Genomic DNA, 18,782 nt, shown 5'->3' with positions numbered 1-18,782 from the left:
TGTTGGATGCATGAGAGGGCACTCCGAGGGCAATTTTGATAGCCTTACAATCTACACTTTGAATCTTTTGTAATAGATATTTAGGTGCACTGAAAAATATTTCTTGTGCTTAGGCTATCTTAGATCTTACAAGGGCCATGGAAAGATGAATCAATGTTTTTGTATCCATTCCCCGGGGTAAGCGGCTTATAATTTTCATCAGATTGATACATTTCCTTGCCTTTGTTAAGATGTTATCAAAGTGAATGTTCCATGTCAGCTTCGAAGTAAGATAAAACTTCACTACCTGTTTATAATCAGTGACGTCACCAAGTAATCTAAAAATGGGTATTCTAGATGGGTTACCACCTGCATTAACATCATACATGTTTTTTCAGTCGACAAAGCTAGACCATTTTCAAACATATAGTTACCAAGGTTATCAAGATCAGATTGATACAAACGACGTATGTAATTCTATGCTCCTTGTGGGGTTGACTTTTTTAGATTGAAACCCATCCACATGTGGATGGGTGTGTGTGTGTGTGTGTGTGTGTGTGTGTGTGTGTGTGTGTGTGTGTGTGTGTGTGTGTCCATTTGTGTGTATGTACGAACGTAGCATTCAGAATGTTTATCACTGATCACAAAAGCTCTCTGTAACTATATTACGTTCTTGCGAAAAGGGGGGTGGGGGTAGAACTATGAGAGATCATGATCATATTCATAGACGTCATTCACACTCTGCACATGACAGTTCATGGCTGTATTGGTGAAAATTCCTTCAGTCAGTGAAGACAGTGTGTTAATCTCTCCGTATAACCTGTTTCTAAATGTAAAATTGTACGGTCTGACAAGAAGAAGAAACGAAAAACGAAAAGAAATCACACATATAAAAAAGAAAGAACCTAAAACAAATCAACATAATTATAATGCTCCTCCTGGATTTTGTCCGTTTTGGTTTTCATTCATTCTCTCTTTTTTGTCATTACAATTTAGGCAAAATCAAGTGGCGGAAGTGCTGCGCTGTGCTGACTGCCCATACAAGACCACCGTGCGTAAAGAGTATGACAGTCACGTGTCAAGGCACGGCCAGAGGTCGCAGCACCTCTGTGACTTCTGCGACTGGTCCGCCGACCGCCTGTCCTTACTGCTGCACCACCGCGACATCCATTCCAAAGAGCAGGACTTTGACCCCACCCCGGAGGACCACGTCTTCGCCAACCCCGAGTACCCCGAGGTGGTGGCTGGCAAGTTCCAGCAGAGCGAGTTGCTGGGGTCCAGAGAGGAACAGGCCCAGTCCGATGCTGCCGAGGGTCAAACCCCTCCTTTCAAGATGAAAAAGAAAGAAAAAGAAGTATTGATCCCCCACCCCCACGAAGTACACAATCAAGACAGGAACACTTGAAACATCCCACCACACATTCTCATCAACAGGAAAGAAAATCATGTTCTGAACAAACGTGAGTGCTCACACAGTTTCGCCGCATTGCGTACTGCATACACACTGTGGACAAACTACAGTTTGAACTGAAGTGAGCAGTCAATTTTTAGACAAATTCACATACTGTGTGAATTCACTCAGAATGATAATATTGGAAATTAGCTGGAATGAGAACTGCTGGACAAGGAAAAAGTCTGGGTCATTTTGACTTCAATGTGTACAAACACAGTCTCTCTCTCTCACCACGCACCTTCGCTCACGTACATAAGAAAGCTCACGCGTGCCCAGTGCATCTAAAAACAAGAAAGGCAAGGCCTTCAAGATTCACTTGTGATACACTTTTTTTTAAAAATCCAAGCTTTTTATGTATTGAGTATAATGCATTTACTGTTATATTTATATTTTTTGTATTCTCTAAACTTGGCACTTTGATCTGATATTCGACCCAACCAAAGATCTATCATTATTATCATTTTTTGTTCAAACAGGAACTTCTTTTGCTAAGCGTGGAAGTTTTATTTATTGCAAACGTTTTGGTGTAGGCAGTAAAACAAGGGAAATTACTCTGCTGGGAACTTTGTTTTAAACTGATCTTTCTCATCTTAAACATTACATTTTGAAATTATACTCAATACATAAAAAGCTTGATTTTTTTTTTAAAGTGCATCACAAGTGAGTCTTGAAGGCCTTGCCTCTCTTGCTTCAAAATGTAATGTTTAAGATGAGAAAGATCAGTTTAAAGCAAATTAACTCCACTAGCATTACATAGTAATTTCCCTTCTTTTTATCTGCACCAAAACGTTTGCAAAATAAATAAGGCTTCCATGCTTAGCAAAAGAAGTTCCTGTTTGAGCCAAAAATGATAATAATGACTGCTCTAGCTGTTGGGTCAGAATATCAGATCAAAGTGCCAAGTTTAGAGAATGCAAAAAATATAAATATAACAGTAAATGCAGTTTGCATATAATTAGGCTTCATTCTTTATTTTTTTGTGTCCATCCCAGAAGCGCAATATTGTTTTAAACAAGATGACTGGAAAGAACTGAATTTTTCCTATTTTTATGCCAAATTTGGTGTCAACTGACAAAGTAGTTGCAGAGAAAATGTCAATGTTAAAGTTTACCACGGACACACAGACACACACACACACACACACACACACACACACACACACACACACACAGACAACCGAACACCGGGTTAAAACATAGACTCACTTTGTTTACACAAGTGAGTCAATCAGGCGAGTGTCTCTTTCGTGTGAAAACCAAAACATGTGTGACGGTGTAGCAGTCTGTTCGTACCCCCGCTTGTTTTTACCACGGGGTCAAAGCTAACTAGACCAGATTAACCCAGGTGTCTCTCAAGACTGGCCTGGAGTACCCTGACCCCACTGCTCCCTGTGGATAAACTAAGCCTCGTGAATACTGGCCCCCACTTAAATTTTACCCCCACCCTCTAGTAGATATGGGAGTCATTCTGAGACCAGCGGAGACCCCGGGAGTAACTACGGCTAAATAATGATCGAATGATGCAACCCCTCCCTTACTTCATGAAGAGGGAAGGAGGCCAGCTTCGAATGACTCTTGGATAACATTCTCCTGATTCAATGAGACCCCCACTTTCTTCTTGGAAGTTGATGCCAACCTATCTTCTATTTGGGGGATGTATCGTACGGAGCTAGTTAATATTGTAATATCCCCACTCCAGCCATTACCTTTCCATGATATACATTTTATATAGTCTATTCTTATTCATATTTGCTGTATGGACGCGATTTCCCTCCTTGTCCCTTTTTTCATCCAGACTAGTCCAGACTAACCTCGGGGTGGAAGGAAGGGGTGAAAGTGGTGGCAAGAGTTCAGGCAGCAATGGTCAAGATGGCAACAATCTATAAACAACCCTTCCCTTATATCCGCCACCTTGTTGTTGGGTTGGAGGTCAATACTAATCAGCCCATATTCTTCTTCTACATAGTAGCCTGGAAGGGGGTGGGGTGGGGAGGGACGGTAAGTGCATTCTAGCTTTTTTCCCGACATGTTGTAATGAGGAAGTAAGGGGTTGTTTCATTACAACCAAGCTGAGAACTTCCCTCCTTTTTCTTACACAAGGTCGTGATGTGGAGGGAAGGGGTCAGTGCAAGATAGCACAAAACGACCCTCCCCTTTCATTTCCATCACATCACAGTCAGGAGAGGGGAATGAGGGGGCAGTACAAGCTGGTACAGAACCAACTCCCTTCTTCTACCTCCGTCACATCGTTATGTAGGGAAGTGTCAGTACAGTGTAACCAACACACACCCCTTCCCTTACTTTCACCAGGTTGTAATGGGGAGGAGCTTCAATGCAGGCTCATAAAGAAGGACTCCCTACAGTTTGCTTCCATTCAGCTGTGTGGAGTGGCTGGAAGGTCAGTTAACTGCTTATACATAACACACCCTCTTCCATTTCTTATAGTTTGATTTAACGAACAGGGCTGGTTTATATCCAACTAGGGGATAACGCTCATGGAAGTACGGGGCGATCTGGACCACAGTAGTTAATACAATAAATCCAATTGAAAGACACAAAGAATAACATTGCATATGTCATATTGTACATTTCGCACACCACCAGCCTGACGACAATAAAAAGAAATCATTCCAGAAAGTAAAACAAGTCAACATTATTATGCATGCACCAAATTCTCTCTCTCTCTCTCTCTCTCTCTCTCTCTCTCTCTGTGCTAACTTAATCAAAAAGGTGAACCAAACGTGGATTCTGAGCTCTGGGTTTCACTTATAAAGTTCTGTAACATTATCCTGACGGTAGCAGCTAATAGTAGTAAAGTATGGGTGTCGTCAGTCGCTGTCTGCCTGGTGTTCTGGACTACTCGTCTTTCACAGTTCTTGCATCATACCACTCCGAACTGTCAGCACTGACTCAATACAACATCGGTAGTAACTCATGAGAATCTTGAAATTGATACCAAGATTTCTTCACTTCTGCAGACAAAAAAATCAGGATTGACATTTCTTTTTAATACATTCAACATTTTTGACAAAGGTAGATTACACTCTAAAACAGCCCCTAAGTATATATATCCGTTGACTCATTCGACTGTTTTACCATCTATAACAACGTTGGGTACGGTCAAGAGTGGTTTTTTTTTCGAAAATATATTAACATTTCTTTTGTTTTCAGGACGCTGAGATACAGATGGATCTCTTCACACTAATAACAGAACTTTTTGATTTCACTAATTAAGATATCACCGGGGTTGGACAGATCTTCAATATATGAATCCTCCGAATATCTTATGAAAGAAATGAGTTTCCTTAGTGACTCTGCAGTCATTCGTTTATAGTGTAAAGGGAACATGGAGTATCACCGTTCTTTGGTGTACGTAATACAGTACTGGCCTTGATCCCGTATCTCTCCTCTGTATTAGAAAGGTATGAAGCGCACATAACATTGAAGTCCACTTTTGAAAGGTTGCTAAAGTCCAAGGACTAATCTTGAATGTGCAGAAAACAGGTCTTCCAGCGCTTGGATGCCCCACGTTTGGAATTCTTTACGATCGTTTCACAAAAACATCCCTTATTTTCAGTCTTTTTAATAAAACCTTCCGAAAACAATTCTGCACTTAGCACAATAGACAGACCAAAGTCTGATGGCCAGCTGGTATTCTATGCCAGTAAATTGTGCTCATGTAATCCTCTTTTAACGCAGATATTATATATATTTCGATATAAGATATGATGTCAAATTTTGTACATTATCTTATTCCAGTATGTGGGAGTGTGCATTTTCTTCTCTGTATATATATATATATATATATATATATATATACATACTCTGTGTGTGTGTGTGTGTGTGTGTGTGTGTGTGTGTGTGTGTGTTGGATTTTGAAATGTGTTTTTTGAGCTGCATATTTGTATTTGAGTTCTGATTTGCATGCGTGAACATACTGGCTATTTTTCGTCGACACAAAGCTGTTACATTTTTTTATGTCATGTTTACACTTGCTTCAACATGTTAGGCACTTCAAGCAGCATTAGAACTGGATATCACGCCACAGAAATATCATACACAGAATACAGATACTTTATTATCTCCAAAGAGAAATTAACATGTAGTGTGAAACACATAAACAACATATGAAATTCACATTTAATCACTGTATTACACAGAAGATATAAAAGCATAAATACCGACTTCAAGTAATTCCAACACACAGTAATTACAATCACACACTACAATAATCACAGTAGATATACAAGATATGTAAAAGTCATAAAAGCTTGATAGTCGACTAAAAGTAAATTCCACATATAATAATCACAGTCACACACATGCAATAATCACAGTGGACATACAAAGTATACAGAAGTCATAAAAGCTTGAATGTCGACTGACCTAAAGAAAATCCCACATAAAATAATCACAGTAGATATACAAATTATAGAGAAGTCATAAAAGCTTGAATGTCGACTGACCTAGAGAAAATCCCACATAAAATAATCACAGTCACATACATGCGACAATCACAGTGGACATACAAAATACTAAAGTTAGCTTAGCGTAAACCACACATACAATGATCACAGCCATTCGCATGCACACAGCCAAGGGCAAAAAATATCATGCTATAATCAAATATAGGTATTATGTAAAGAGCTGTTTATGATTATTATTATCATCATTATCATTATTTTTATTATTATCAGCCAACCAAACATTCAAGCTCCAATCAATGTGCGTACGTGCTCGCGCGCGCGCACACACACACACACACACACACACACACACACACACACACACCCATCACAGACTATACACATTCATCATACGTATCACACACTCATACATATCATATTAAAAAGCCTGAATAATGCAGTATCATATCACAATACTTAAAAATTCCTGTTACAATATTTAAAACTATATCACAACACACAAAAACAATACCACAATACTGAAAATTCACTGCGAACTCTTAGCACCTGTCACACACATCTCAATACAATTAAAACCTACATTCTAAATTGCAAGATAGGAGCAGTCAACCCCCCACCCCTCCCCACAACATATTATACACAAACAGGTACTCATGTGTACGCATTATGCTAGGTGACGTTGACATAGGTGCGTCTTTCATATATTTTAAAGGTTGAAAAATGCTGGCGGGGAGGGGGTGTTGGGGGGTTGTTGGGGGGTGGGAACAGAGGCAAGGACTTTCAGACTGTGGGGGCAAAGACAGAAAAAAAAATCATCTGCCAAAGGTCTCAACCGAGGAACTGTCAGCAGAGATGAGCGCAGTGACCTAGAAGGATGGTATAGATGGAGAAGACCTGACATTGTTGTAATAGAGACACTGAAAGCAGAGACAAGCTACTTTTTATTGAATTCTTGCTTTAACAGGAAGCCAGTGAAGTGTTCTCAGTAGCGATGTTACACTATGGGTTTACGGAATACGAGTAGGGCTGTATGATTCTGAATGCGTTGAAGTTAATTCAGTTTGTTATCAGGGAGACCAGCGACAAGACAGTTGCAGAAGTCTAATATAGATAGTATGAAAGAAACAGCAGGTTTGTTGGCAGCAGCAGTGGAAAGGACAGAGTGAATTTTGCCTAACCTACGTAGCTGAAAACAGAACAACAGTCAGTAAGATACGTAGGTGAGACGCAATGGAAGTCCTGGGTTGTACAAACTCCAGGACACCCCTCTCAGCTTAGTCAGTGAGATTTTAAAGGCATGCCTTCACCACAAAGATTGACCATGATACTTGAATAGCAAGCAGGTGACACTGCACTTGAAGTAAGCGCACTAAGCGCACAGGCTGGCCTGTTGAAACACCCCATAAACGTTGACGAAGACGAAGGTGACCAGCGCCCCCACCAGGGACCCGATCTGGGTGAAGGCCCCACACCACAGCAACGCCCGTCTGCCTTCCTCACGCAGGATGGCTGCGATGGAGATCTTGGTGTAGGTCAGGAAGAACACCACCAGTACCCATGCCGTCACCTGCAAGGCAACACAGCTACAGGTGAACATGATGTGAATCATTACCTGTAAGGCAACACAGCCACACGTGAACATGATGTGAAGGATAACCAGAAAGGCAACACCACCCCACGCCCCATCCCCGATAACTCTGTATGTCACAGCTTTCACAAAGACACATTTTACGGACAGTTCCATTTCCGTCTCGCTAATTCAGTTTCATGAACGTGTGACAGCTATATCGTAAACGAATTAATGAGAAAATTAAATATGTCATTTCATGTGTAGTTCTTGTCCATAGTTGTTTTCGAAATTTGCATATAAAAATATGATATACTGATTCGTTCCAATTCAGCTAGCTAGTTACATTTTTGATTGTCTAGAACAAATACACATAGAGACGAACCCCCTCCCCCCCCCCTCACCCCCCCCCCCCCAAAAAAAAAAAACAAAAAAACAAACAAACAAAAACAAACAAACAAAAAAAACTACGCACACACACTACCACGCACACACTTCCATCTGGTATCTGCTCTCCTTGCTCTTTCACAACTGTGCACGGAGGAATCAGTATCAGTATCAGTAGTTCAAGGAGTTGTCACTGCGTTCGGTCAACTCCATATACGCTAAACCACCTCTGCCAAGCAGATGCCTGACCAGCAGCGTAACCCCTAGTTAGGCCTTGAGAAAAAATAAATAAATAAACGAATAAAATAAATAAATAAAAAATAATAGATAAATACATAAAAAAAAAAGTACTACTAATAATAATGATATTTATAAGGCGCAAAATCTTGATGAAGTCAACTCTAAGCGCATAAGAAAAGACAACAATGATGATAAATAAGCAAATAAACGTAAAACATGCAGACACACATTCACACATACACACACACACACATGCATAACATATATGCAACAAATCTGCAGTTTCACAGATATGAAAGCACAATCAAATACACATAAACGTACATGCGCCCCAACACACACACACACACACACACACACACACTCACCACAGAGGCAGACCCCAAAGCATGCCTGCTGAGGGGCGGGGAGGGACTGGAGGCAGCAGTGTACAGCACGTAGGCTGCCAGAACAGACCCCAGCACAGACAGTGCAGACACAGAGCGCACAGACTTGGCTTGCACGAAGAACAGACAGAAGCAGGCGACCGGGTTCGTGATGGTGGACAACGTCATTGCCAGGTGATACGTCTGGTGAGGGAGGGAACAGACGCATTTTGCAGTTTCAGTCTGAAGTCTGTTGCGATGAAGAGGAATACAGCACAGCACAGTACAGCACAGCACAGGACAACAAAACACAACACAACACTAAATTGTGCACAATGTAAAATGATCAGTCTGACATCTGTTGTGACGAAGATGAATACAACCCAACCCAACCCAACACAACACAACACAAATTGTGCACAATGTAAAATGATCAGTCTGACATCTGTTGTGACGAAGATGAATACAACACAACACAACACAACACAACACAACACAAAATTGTGCACGAGGTAAAATAATCAGTCTGACATCTGTTGTGACGAAGATGAATACAACACAACACAACACAACACAACACAACTCAACACAACACAACTCTACACAAAATTATGCACAATGTAAAATTATCAGTCTGACATCTGTTGTAACAAAGACGAATGCCGCACATCCCAGCACCATTGTACACATGGTAAAATGATCTGTCTGAACACTGTTCTGACGATGATGAACACAACACAATACAACACACAACACAACACAAAATTATGCACAATGTAAAATGATCAGTCTGACATCTGTTGTGACGAAGACGAATACAGCACAGCACAGCACAGCACTATTGTACTCAAGGTAAAATGATCAGTCTGATGAAAATTGTTGTGACGAAGATGAACACAACACAACACAAAATTGTGCACAAGGTAAAATGATCAGTCTGAAAATTGTTGTGAGGAAGATGAACACAACACGAAATCGGGCACAAGGTAAAATGATCAGTCTGAAGTATGTTGTGATGAAATAGGAATACAGCACAGCACAACACACCACACCACACCACACCACACCACACCAAGACACAACACAACACAACGCAACACAATTGTGCGCAAGGTAAAATGATCAGTTTGAAATCTCTTGTGATGAAGGGGAATACAGCACAACACAACACAACACAGTAATTATTGTGCACAATGATTTGGAATTGCCCGGGATGAATCCGTCACCTCTTGGTTCGAGAAAAAAATGTAAAATATCAGAAGAAAAAAACAATTGCATCAAAATAATAAGTAATGCGAAAGGAAAAAAAATAAGAAAATGCCACTAACGGAAACAACAGTATTCAGACAATCCAATAAACACATAAAAATAAACAATTCATCACAAGTAACGATTTTTTCCCTTTCAAATAACGTGCTTTTTATCTAGTATTGTGATAATCTGCTTCTCAGTATTCCTGTTCTTACTATTTTTTCGGGTGCATGACCACCCTCATTTCTACACCCATGACACCATTAACCCATTAAACCCTATGGGGCTAACAGCCACGGCAGGCTTCATTCAATGCCATACTAATACAGAAAGAAAACCCGCACAAAATATACAGTTTTCCCTTCAAATTACACGTGGACACACCCGGAAATACTGCGGAAGTCAGCTCCCTTTTGTTTGTGGTTCATGCATATGAATGAATTTGAAACCCGTTTTTTACTGAGACAAATTTTGACGGCCAAAGCAATGTTCTGGTGCAGGGCATAATGTTATTGGCCCCTCAGTAAAAAACACAAAAGATGGCCTCAAGGTGATCTTACACGGAGCTCAATCATGATTTATTCCTATTGAGAATATGACATGAAAAAAAAGAGTTGGGATTTTGACATGATTTTGACATCACTACCCGGAAGTTGTAATGCACGCACACCACAGTTGATTAGGCTAGGTAAACTTAATTACTATTATTACTGTGGAGTGGTAGCATAGAGGTAACGCGTCCGCCTAGGAAGCGATAGAATCTGAGCGCGCTGGTTCGAATCACGGCTCAACCGCCAGTATTTTCTCCCCCTCCACTAGACCTTGAGTGGTAGTCTGGACGCTAGTCATTCGGATGAGACGATAAACCGTGGTCCCGTGTGCAGCATGCACTTAGAGCACGTAAAAGAACCCACGGCAAAAAAAGGGTTGTTCCTGGCAAAATTCTGTAGAAAAATCCACTTCGACGCGCTCTCCCTGGGGAGAGCAGCCCGAATTTCATGCAGAGAAATCTGTTGTGATAAAAAGAAATACAAATACAAAATACAAATACTATTATTGTCATTATTATTATCATTATATTATTATTACACCACAGTCACCACACCACAGTCACCGACAAAAGAAGAACAAGACTCAATCTTTTATGAATGACAGAGGGTGCTGTTTGAAGCATTCACTCACATCAATACCGTAAGGAAGACAGGAATAGCTCTGTATTGAAGGCAGAGTACCATTGACCAGCCAGTTGACCCAAGCTGTCAGCAACATTAAAGTCCAGTACTGCGATCTTTGCAGCCGTCTTCTCTGAACAGGCAACCCCACACCCTCAGCAGTTGTACATTCTGCAGAGTCGGAGTCTCCATTAGGTATGTCTGTGGAAGGACTCGGTGGCAGACTTTGGGAAATAAAGTCCAGCTCCTGCGAACAGGTCTCCCCTGATGTTGACCGGGTCAAGAATCTGTAACCAAGACCTGCGTGAGTGAGTGACTGTGTCCCGTGTTGAAGTATTTTGCAAACAATAATCAGTACCCATTAAAAATACTGACAGGCCTAACCCATTAGCAAAAGTATGTTAGAAGAGCTGATGTGACTCATTTACTGACTGAAGAGTTTAATATATTCGTCTGTCTTCCAACGACCAAGCTATATCGAAAATATATATTTTATTATTTTCTAAATTCCATTAATTTCAAACTTAATTTTCAATCATCTGGATGCGAGTGCCATTATTAAAATGTCGTTGTTGATGTTATTGTTTGTAAGTAATGTGTAACTGAAACAAAATATTGAATCTTACCCATCTGTCTTTTGGCCACAAACCCAACTACTGTTTAATTTCCTTTTCTCAAAGCTCTTGTGTTTCTTTTTTGACTCACTTGTGTAAACAAAGTGGGTCTATGTTTTAACCCGGTGTTCGGTTGTCTGTGTGTGTGTGTGTGTGTGTGTGCGTGTGTGTGTCTGTGTGTCCATGGTAAACTTTAACATTGACATTTTCTCTGCAAATACTTTATCAATTGACACCAAATTAGGCATAAAAATAGGAAAAATTCAGTTCTTTCCAGTCATCTTGTTTAAAACAATATTGCATATCTGGGATGGGCACAAAAAAATTTAAAAAAAGAAGCCAAATTATACGCAAACTGCATTTACTGTTATATTTATATTTTTTGTATTCTCTAAACTTGGCACTTTGATCTGATATTCTGATACAACAACAAGAGCAGTCATTATTATCATTTTTTGCTCAAACAGGAACTTCTTTTGCTAAGCATGGAAGGTTTTTTTGTTTTTTGTTTTTTTGTTTTTTTTGCAAACGTTTTGGTGCAGATAGTAAAAAAGGGAAATTACTCTGTAATTAATACTAGGGGACTTAGTTTGCTTTAAACTGATCTTTCTCATCTTAAACATTACATTTTGAAATTATACTCAATGCATAAACAGCTTGTGTGTTTTACTCTCAGTGTACAGGGCTTTCACTATGTTCATTCGCCCAAGTGGTCTTTTTCGGAAAATACTAAAATCAACACGACGAGTGGACTTTACAGATCTACTGGCTGAGCCCTGAAGGTCATGGGCAAAAATCAATTGCGTACACATATTTATACACATTCAAAGCGCGTGCTCATATTCTTCGCGAACGCGAACGACGCCATTTTGTTTCAAGTTGTTGACCTGCCTGTTCAAACCTATATTCAATGGACAATACACGATAACATGTGATGGAAAGTTGGAGAAGGAGACCGTTAAATATTTATTCAGAGAAAGATTTGTGAACGCCTCATCACTTACTGGATTATGCCCCAAATTGCCATAAAAATATCCACATAATCAGTTGGAATTCACAGTTAAAAATTGTAAACCATGTGAGTTAATACCCTTGAATTGATCACGATGAAACGAAAAAATTTCCAGTCTTGACTTTTCTCAAAATGAAGTCCTTTTCACTTCTTACGACGTTTAGAAGTACTTGTACTTGGCTCTACATGTTATTAGTTTAACAAAATATTAAATTTTCATATCAACTTTAAAACTATAAAACTAGAATGAACATAAAAAAAGAAATTGAATCGACCGTGTCGTACTACATTCCCGGCGGGTGTAACTAAACTTGTACATCTATCTAGATCTAGAGAAAACGGCTAAATGTTGCAGTGTGATTGCGGCGATAGCCACGTCTCCTTTACCGTGGACTTAAAAAGAATTTTTAATTGCCCTTAAAGATTTTTTGAATGCCCAAGATACACCAGAATAATATGATTTAAACAGCATTCTCACTGGGAATACCGCAATTGATTTATCGCCCTTTAGAAAAGTATGTTCAAATATTAAATTTTAGAACGTCAGTTAAGGAGCCACGATAGTGTAATGGGTAAGACAGTTTCTTCTCACCCGGACACGTGGGGTTCGAATCTCGTTAGGACTTTTTTTTCTTTCTTTTTTTTTTTTTTTTTTTTTTTTCTTTTTTTTTTTTGTTTTAACCCGAAACTTTATAATGACAAATACGGAACACATTTTAACGATTAGATTTTTTTTAAGTGTATCACAAGTGAGTCGTGAAGGCCTTGCCTCTCTTGTTCTTTTTTTTCTTTTGTCAGCGATTCTGGAGAAAGTTTTGTTTTGCTGAGTGCTGAGTTTCCTTCAAAGTAAACCCAGGACATAAACGAAGAGAAAGTGGCTGACACAGACAGACAAAGATGATGAAACAACTGTAATTGGGTGAAACTCATATACGACATAAACATTTCAGCTTAGAGTATTACACACACACAAACTAAGCACATGGGTATTAACATGCATGGAGAAGATAACCTTGTTCAGAGTGTTAAGAGGACAAACTAGATCCACACATTGTTCTCACCCGTTTTGACACCAGTCGGAACCGGTTCTATACGAGACATCAGGAGAAGACTGTTTCGTCGTCAGGCCATCCCTCCGTTCCCATTCCACATCCACCTTTTCCTTTTGGACATACCGCCAAAAATTCAACATGGAGAATGCGATGCAACTTATCACCAGCATGGAAGTGAGAAACACAAAGAAAATCTCCACCGAAAACCTGGGCGTTTCGTACTTCGGGTAGACCGTAAACGACACTTCCATCGTGGTCGTTCCGTTCACTGTCACATTCTGCAGGATGGTCTCGTTGACACAACGCATTTCCCCCGCACCCTGCACCAAAGCAGTCAGACTTGGCAGCAGTCCGCCGATCCCCTCCCCGACGTAAAACGCCGGTAAATACCACGGTTTGAAGGTCGCCATAAAGGAGAGATAGGCCACAGAGGAGGTGCAGTCGACGAGAGCCAGGAAAAACTGCAGGGACAGCAAACCGACGCTGTGCACGCTTCCAGCCACAACGGCAGTGGTGTCCCAGAAGAAGACAAGCAGAAAGCAGGACAGGATCCCGATAGAGATGATGCCGTAGATGACAGGGATCTCAATGTTGTAGCGTGGACAGACTGTGCGTATCGCCGTGTAGGCAAACGGGGCAACGTTGGCCATCTGAAAACAAACAAAAGTATCCAATTCAGTTTTGTTGTTTTTTGTTGTTGTTTTTGTTTGTTTTGTTTTGTTGTGTGTGTGATGATATGGATATTTATATAGCACTTATCCTCGGTCGGAGACTAAGCTCTAAGCGCTTTAAAAACACGGAGTCATTAATCTGGCACAACAGGCTGCCTTACCTTGGTAGAGCCGACTGACGGCTGCCACTGATTTGGGCGCCGGCTCATCATTCGTTTCCTCAGTGTCATTCGATCAGTCACGCACACATGGTACTCATACAGACATGCAACATTTGTGTGTGTGTGTGTGTGTGTGTGTGCTTTGTATACGACATTAACATAAAAAGAAATGATATAATATAATATAATATAATATATGATGTAAATCATCATCGTCATCATTATTGATATGACCAGACCATCGTTTTCTTTTCGTTCTATCACCATTGTCTTGGGTCATTGGCACAGCCAAGTCCATAGACAGTAACACCTCTTGTACGAAAGTAGGCCAATTTTTTTTATATTATAATTATTATTTATTCATTTATGTACGCTTATCTATTATTTATTCACCTTTTTTTTCTCGAGGCCTGACTAATCGCGTTGGGTTACGCTGCTGGTCAGGCATCTGCTTGGCAGATGTGGTGTAGCGTATATGGATTTGTCCGAACGCAGTGACGCCTCCTTGAGCTACTGAAACTGAAACTGAAACTCTGTGTGTGTGTGTGTGTGTGTGTGTGTGTGTGTGTGTGTGTGTGTGTGTGTGTGTGTGTTGGATTTTCCACACTTAGGAAATGTACATATTCACGCTGAAAATTGGTTGCATGCTGTGTGTGCGTGTGTAGGTGCTTGTTAGTTCGTTTTTTTAGTTGAGTAAAATGTGTGTGTTTGTGTGTGTGTGTGTGTGTGTGTGTGTGTGCACGAGAGAATGAGAGAGAGAAATCCATGTATACCTACTGAAGATCAGTGACTATAAACTCTACCAAACTAAACGATTACATATAAAACCATTGACAATAAATACTATTTCCCGCACAGACTAAAGTGTTTATCAGAATAGTGACAGCCATGCAGAAAGGGATATCTAAAAAACAACAACAAAAAAACAAAAAAAACCAACAATTTCAGTTGTAAATGGATCCGATTCTTTATCCACAGCTGTACCATTGCCATTATTTCATAATCATCGACATAAAACAAAGATAAATGTAAAACGTCTGTTGTAAACGGCTTGGCCTGAACAGTGACTGCATTATCTGAATGGCGACTGCACAACCTGAACAGTGACTGCATTACCTGAATAGTGACTGCATTACCTGAATAGTGACTGCATTACCTGAACAGTGACTGCATTACCTGAACAGTGACTGCATTACCTGAAATAGTGACTGCATTACCTGAACGGTGACTGCATTACCTGAATGGTGACGGCCATGTAGGAAGGGAGGTTCCAGCCCTCAGGCAGTTTCTGTGTGAGGATGGGCAGCTCCACGAACATGCCGTTGATGTCGACCCAGGAGGAAATGGCGAAGAGCACCACCAGCAGGGCCACCAGCAGGTTGGTGCCCCGCACCTGGCACGTGTCCTGACTCATGCTGGGTCTCCCCTCAGCTGCTGGGGAACGAGAATAACAGACCGTTATGGATAAAAGGATGGAGCATCAAACTGCAGATAAACTATTGCACTGGATACAAGTATAACAGACCATATGGATAAAACGAATGAGCATTGCACTGCAGATAAACTGTTACACTGGATACAAGAATAACAGACCATATGGATAAAATGAAGGAGCATTGCATTGCAGACAAATTTCTATTGCACTGGATACAAGAATAACAGACTGGATGGATAAAAAGACGGAGCATTGCACTACAGATAAAAGGCTATTGCACTGGATACAAGAATAACAGTATTCACAGAAAGAAGGAGAATTGCACTGCAGATAAACTATCGCACTGGATACAAAAATAACAGACAGTATGCATAAAAAGATGGAACATTGCACTGCAGATAAACTATTTCACTGGATACAAGCTGCTCTTAATACGAAGAAAAGAGCATTCTATAGCAAAGACAAGGATAGGTTAAAGAAAGTACAAAAGACGAAGCACCTGGCACAGGTCCTGACTCATGCTGGGTCTCTCCTCAGCTCCTGGGGGGAAAGGACAGCATCTAGCAATAACCGAGTGGTTAAAGGCGTTGGACTTTCAATCTGAGGGTCCCGGGTGTGTTCGAATCTGGGTAACGGCGCGTGGTGGTTAACGGATGGAGGTTTTTCCGATCTCCCAGGTCAACAAAATGTGCAGACCTGTTAGTGCCTGAACCCTCTTCGTGTGTATATGCACGCAGAAGATCGATCTAATATGCACGGTAAAATCCTGTAGTCCATGTCAGCGTTCGGTGGGTTAAGGAAACAAGAACATACTCAGCATGCACGCCCCCGAAAACGGAGTATGGCTGCTTACGCGGCGGGGTAGATAAACAAAACGATCATACACGTAAAATGTTACGTGTCTGTCTGAGTGTGTATGTGTGCGTACCTGAAACTGATTTGATTGACTGACACAAGAAATGAATGATGAGCGCCTAATGGCAGCCGTCAGTCAGCTCTACCCAGGTAGGCAACCAGTTGGGAAAATGACCCTGTGTTTGTAAAGCGCTTAGAGTTTGGTCTTTGACCCAGGATAGGCGTTATATAAGTATCCATATTATCATCATCTATACGTACAAGTCATACACAAGGCCAAATGCACATGAAGACCTCCAAAGGAGTGATGGCCAAATGGTAACGCGTCCGCCTAGGAAGCAAGACAATCTGACCGCACGTGGTCGAATCTCACACTCGCCAGTATTTCCTCCACAGGACCTTCAGTGGTGGTCTGGGCGCTAGTAATTTCGATGAGACGATAAACCGAGGTCCCTTGTGCAGCATGCACTTAGCGCACGTTAATTAAGGAACCCACTGAAACAAAAGGGTTGTCCCTGGCAAATTTCTTATGATTGACAGCCTGACTGAATGACACAGGAAACGAACGATGAGCGCCTGAAGGCAGATGTCTGTCAGCTCTGCCCACATGGGCAGCCTGTAATACAAATGACTGTTTGCTTTGAGTTTGGTTTCTGATCGAATATAGGCGGTATATGAGTATAAAAAGTATAATGATAATGATAAAAATAATGCTTTATTCTGGCGCGCAGCGATAGAGTTGTAGCTTTGCGTGTTTGGGAATACTCCTCTTCAATTAAGCGACGAGATATAACAAGCGAGACATGGTGGGTGTGGTCTCTCGACCGCTCCTCATCCAGGCGTGTGTATAACAGTTACATAACTACAGCCACATACAGTCCAATGGGTCAGGACAAAATTAATGAGAAATGGGGGAGGGGGAATGTGTACATATGTAAATAAGTAGGTGTATCATCCAAACAATATTGCACAACAGTAATATTGTTTGGATGACACCACTGTTTCGAAAGGACAACACTTCTGACATCTTTTACTCGAATGTGGAATATACTTATTCATATCTACAGCTGCCACCTCTTGGAGGATCAGACCATAACCCTGTGCACATGAGTCCAGGCATCAGACCCACTGAAAATCGGTAGCGCCTGTAAACAGGACAGTTAGTGATTGGACTGTTGACGCTGTTGAGACTTTGAGGGGTCGTCTCAAAAGCACAGACTGGGGTGTGTGGATGCAGCGGATGATGTGCGCGAACTGACAGATTTTGTGACAGAGGACTGTGTTTTCCCAATGAATAAAATTAAACATTTTCAAACAACAAGCCATGGATTAACAAATAGTTAAAAGCTGCTCTTAATACGAAGAAAAGAGCATTCTATAGCAAAGACAAGGATAAGTTAAAGAAAGTACAAAAGAAAGTGAAAACAGAATTGAAGAATGGTAAAACAGAGTATAAACGCATAACAAGAAAGTGAAAGCAGAATTGAAGAATGGTAAAACAGAGTAGGAACGCAAAACAGAGGCCATTTTAACTGGTAACAATATGAAACGGGTTTGGGAAGTGCAAAATTTGATAAGCGGTCATAAAAAAAAAAACAGAGAAAAGGAACCTGTAATACAGTGTTCAGCTGAGAAAGCAGATTACAAACTGAATGCCTTTTCTGCAGGGACGGTTTGACCATCACGCCTTCTATGAAAACAGAAAAGAGCTAACGTCCTGACCAAAATTCCTTTGGAACAACAAGGGGAGAAAATAGTTGTCACTGATGATGACGTTCTTAAACAGGGTGGTCCGTATGGTATTAAAACAAACACTCTTGGACATTGTGCAGAACAACTTTACAAACATTTAACTGTCAACTTTAATCAGTCTCTGACCAGTTTCAGTTTCAGTTTCAGTAGCTCAAGGAGGCGTCACTGCGTTCGGACAAATCCATATACGCTACACCACATCTGCCAAGCAGATGCCTGACCAGCAGCGTAACCCAACGCGCTTAGTCAGGCCTTGAGGAAAAAAAAAGAAAAAAAGGTGAATACACAAATAAATAAATAATAAATAATAACTAAAAAAAAATAATAATAATAATAAAAAAGGTGAATAAATGATAGATAAGCTTACACAAATAAATAATAACTAAAAAA

The 18,782-nt window shown here is 40.7% G+C and overlaps 1 protein-coding gene across 1 annotated transcript; it reads right to left on the bottom strand.

Moving 5' to 3' along the window:
• Positions 1-6,857: 6,857 nt before the first annotated feature.
• On the bottom strand, positions 6,858-15,778 carry LOC143285764 (riboflavin transporter 2-like). Its single transcript, XM_076593182.1, has 5 exons — positions 15,588-15,778; positions 13,528-14,168; positions 10,851-11,127; positions 8,421-8,621; positions 6,858-7,425 (listed from the first exon to the last, which is right to left on the bottom strand). Exons 1-5 carry the CDS (start codon positions 15,762-15,764, stop codon positions 7,228-7,230), a joined length of 1,494 nt encoding a protein of 497 aa, XP_076449297.1. The 5' UTR covers positions 15,765-15,778; the 3' UTR covers positions 6,858-7,227.
• Between the last annotated feature and the right edge of the window lie 3,004 nt (positions 15,779-18,782).

This window comes from Babylonia areolata, chromosome 9 (genome assembly GCF_041734735.1).
Source record: "Babylonia areolata isolate BAREFJ2019XMU chromosome 9, ASM4173473v1, whole genome shotgun sequence".
Taxonomy (NCBI): Eukaryota; Metazoa; Mollusca; class Gastropoda; order Neogastropoda; family Buccinidae; genus Babylonia; species Babylonia areolata.
The sequence above is the reverse complement of the archived record's forward strand: the minus strand, read 5'-3'. Positions and strand labels throughout refer to the sequence as shown.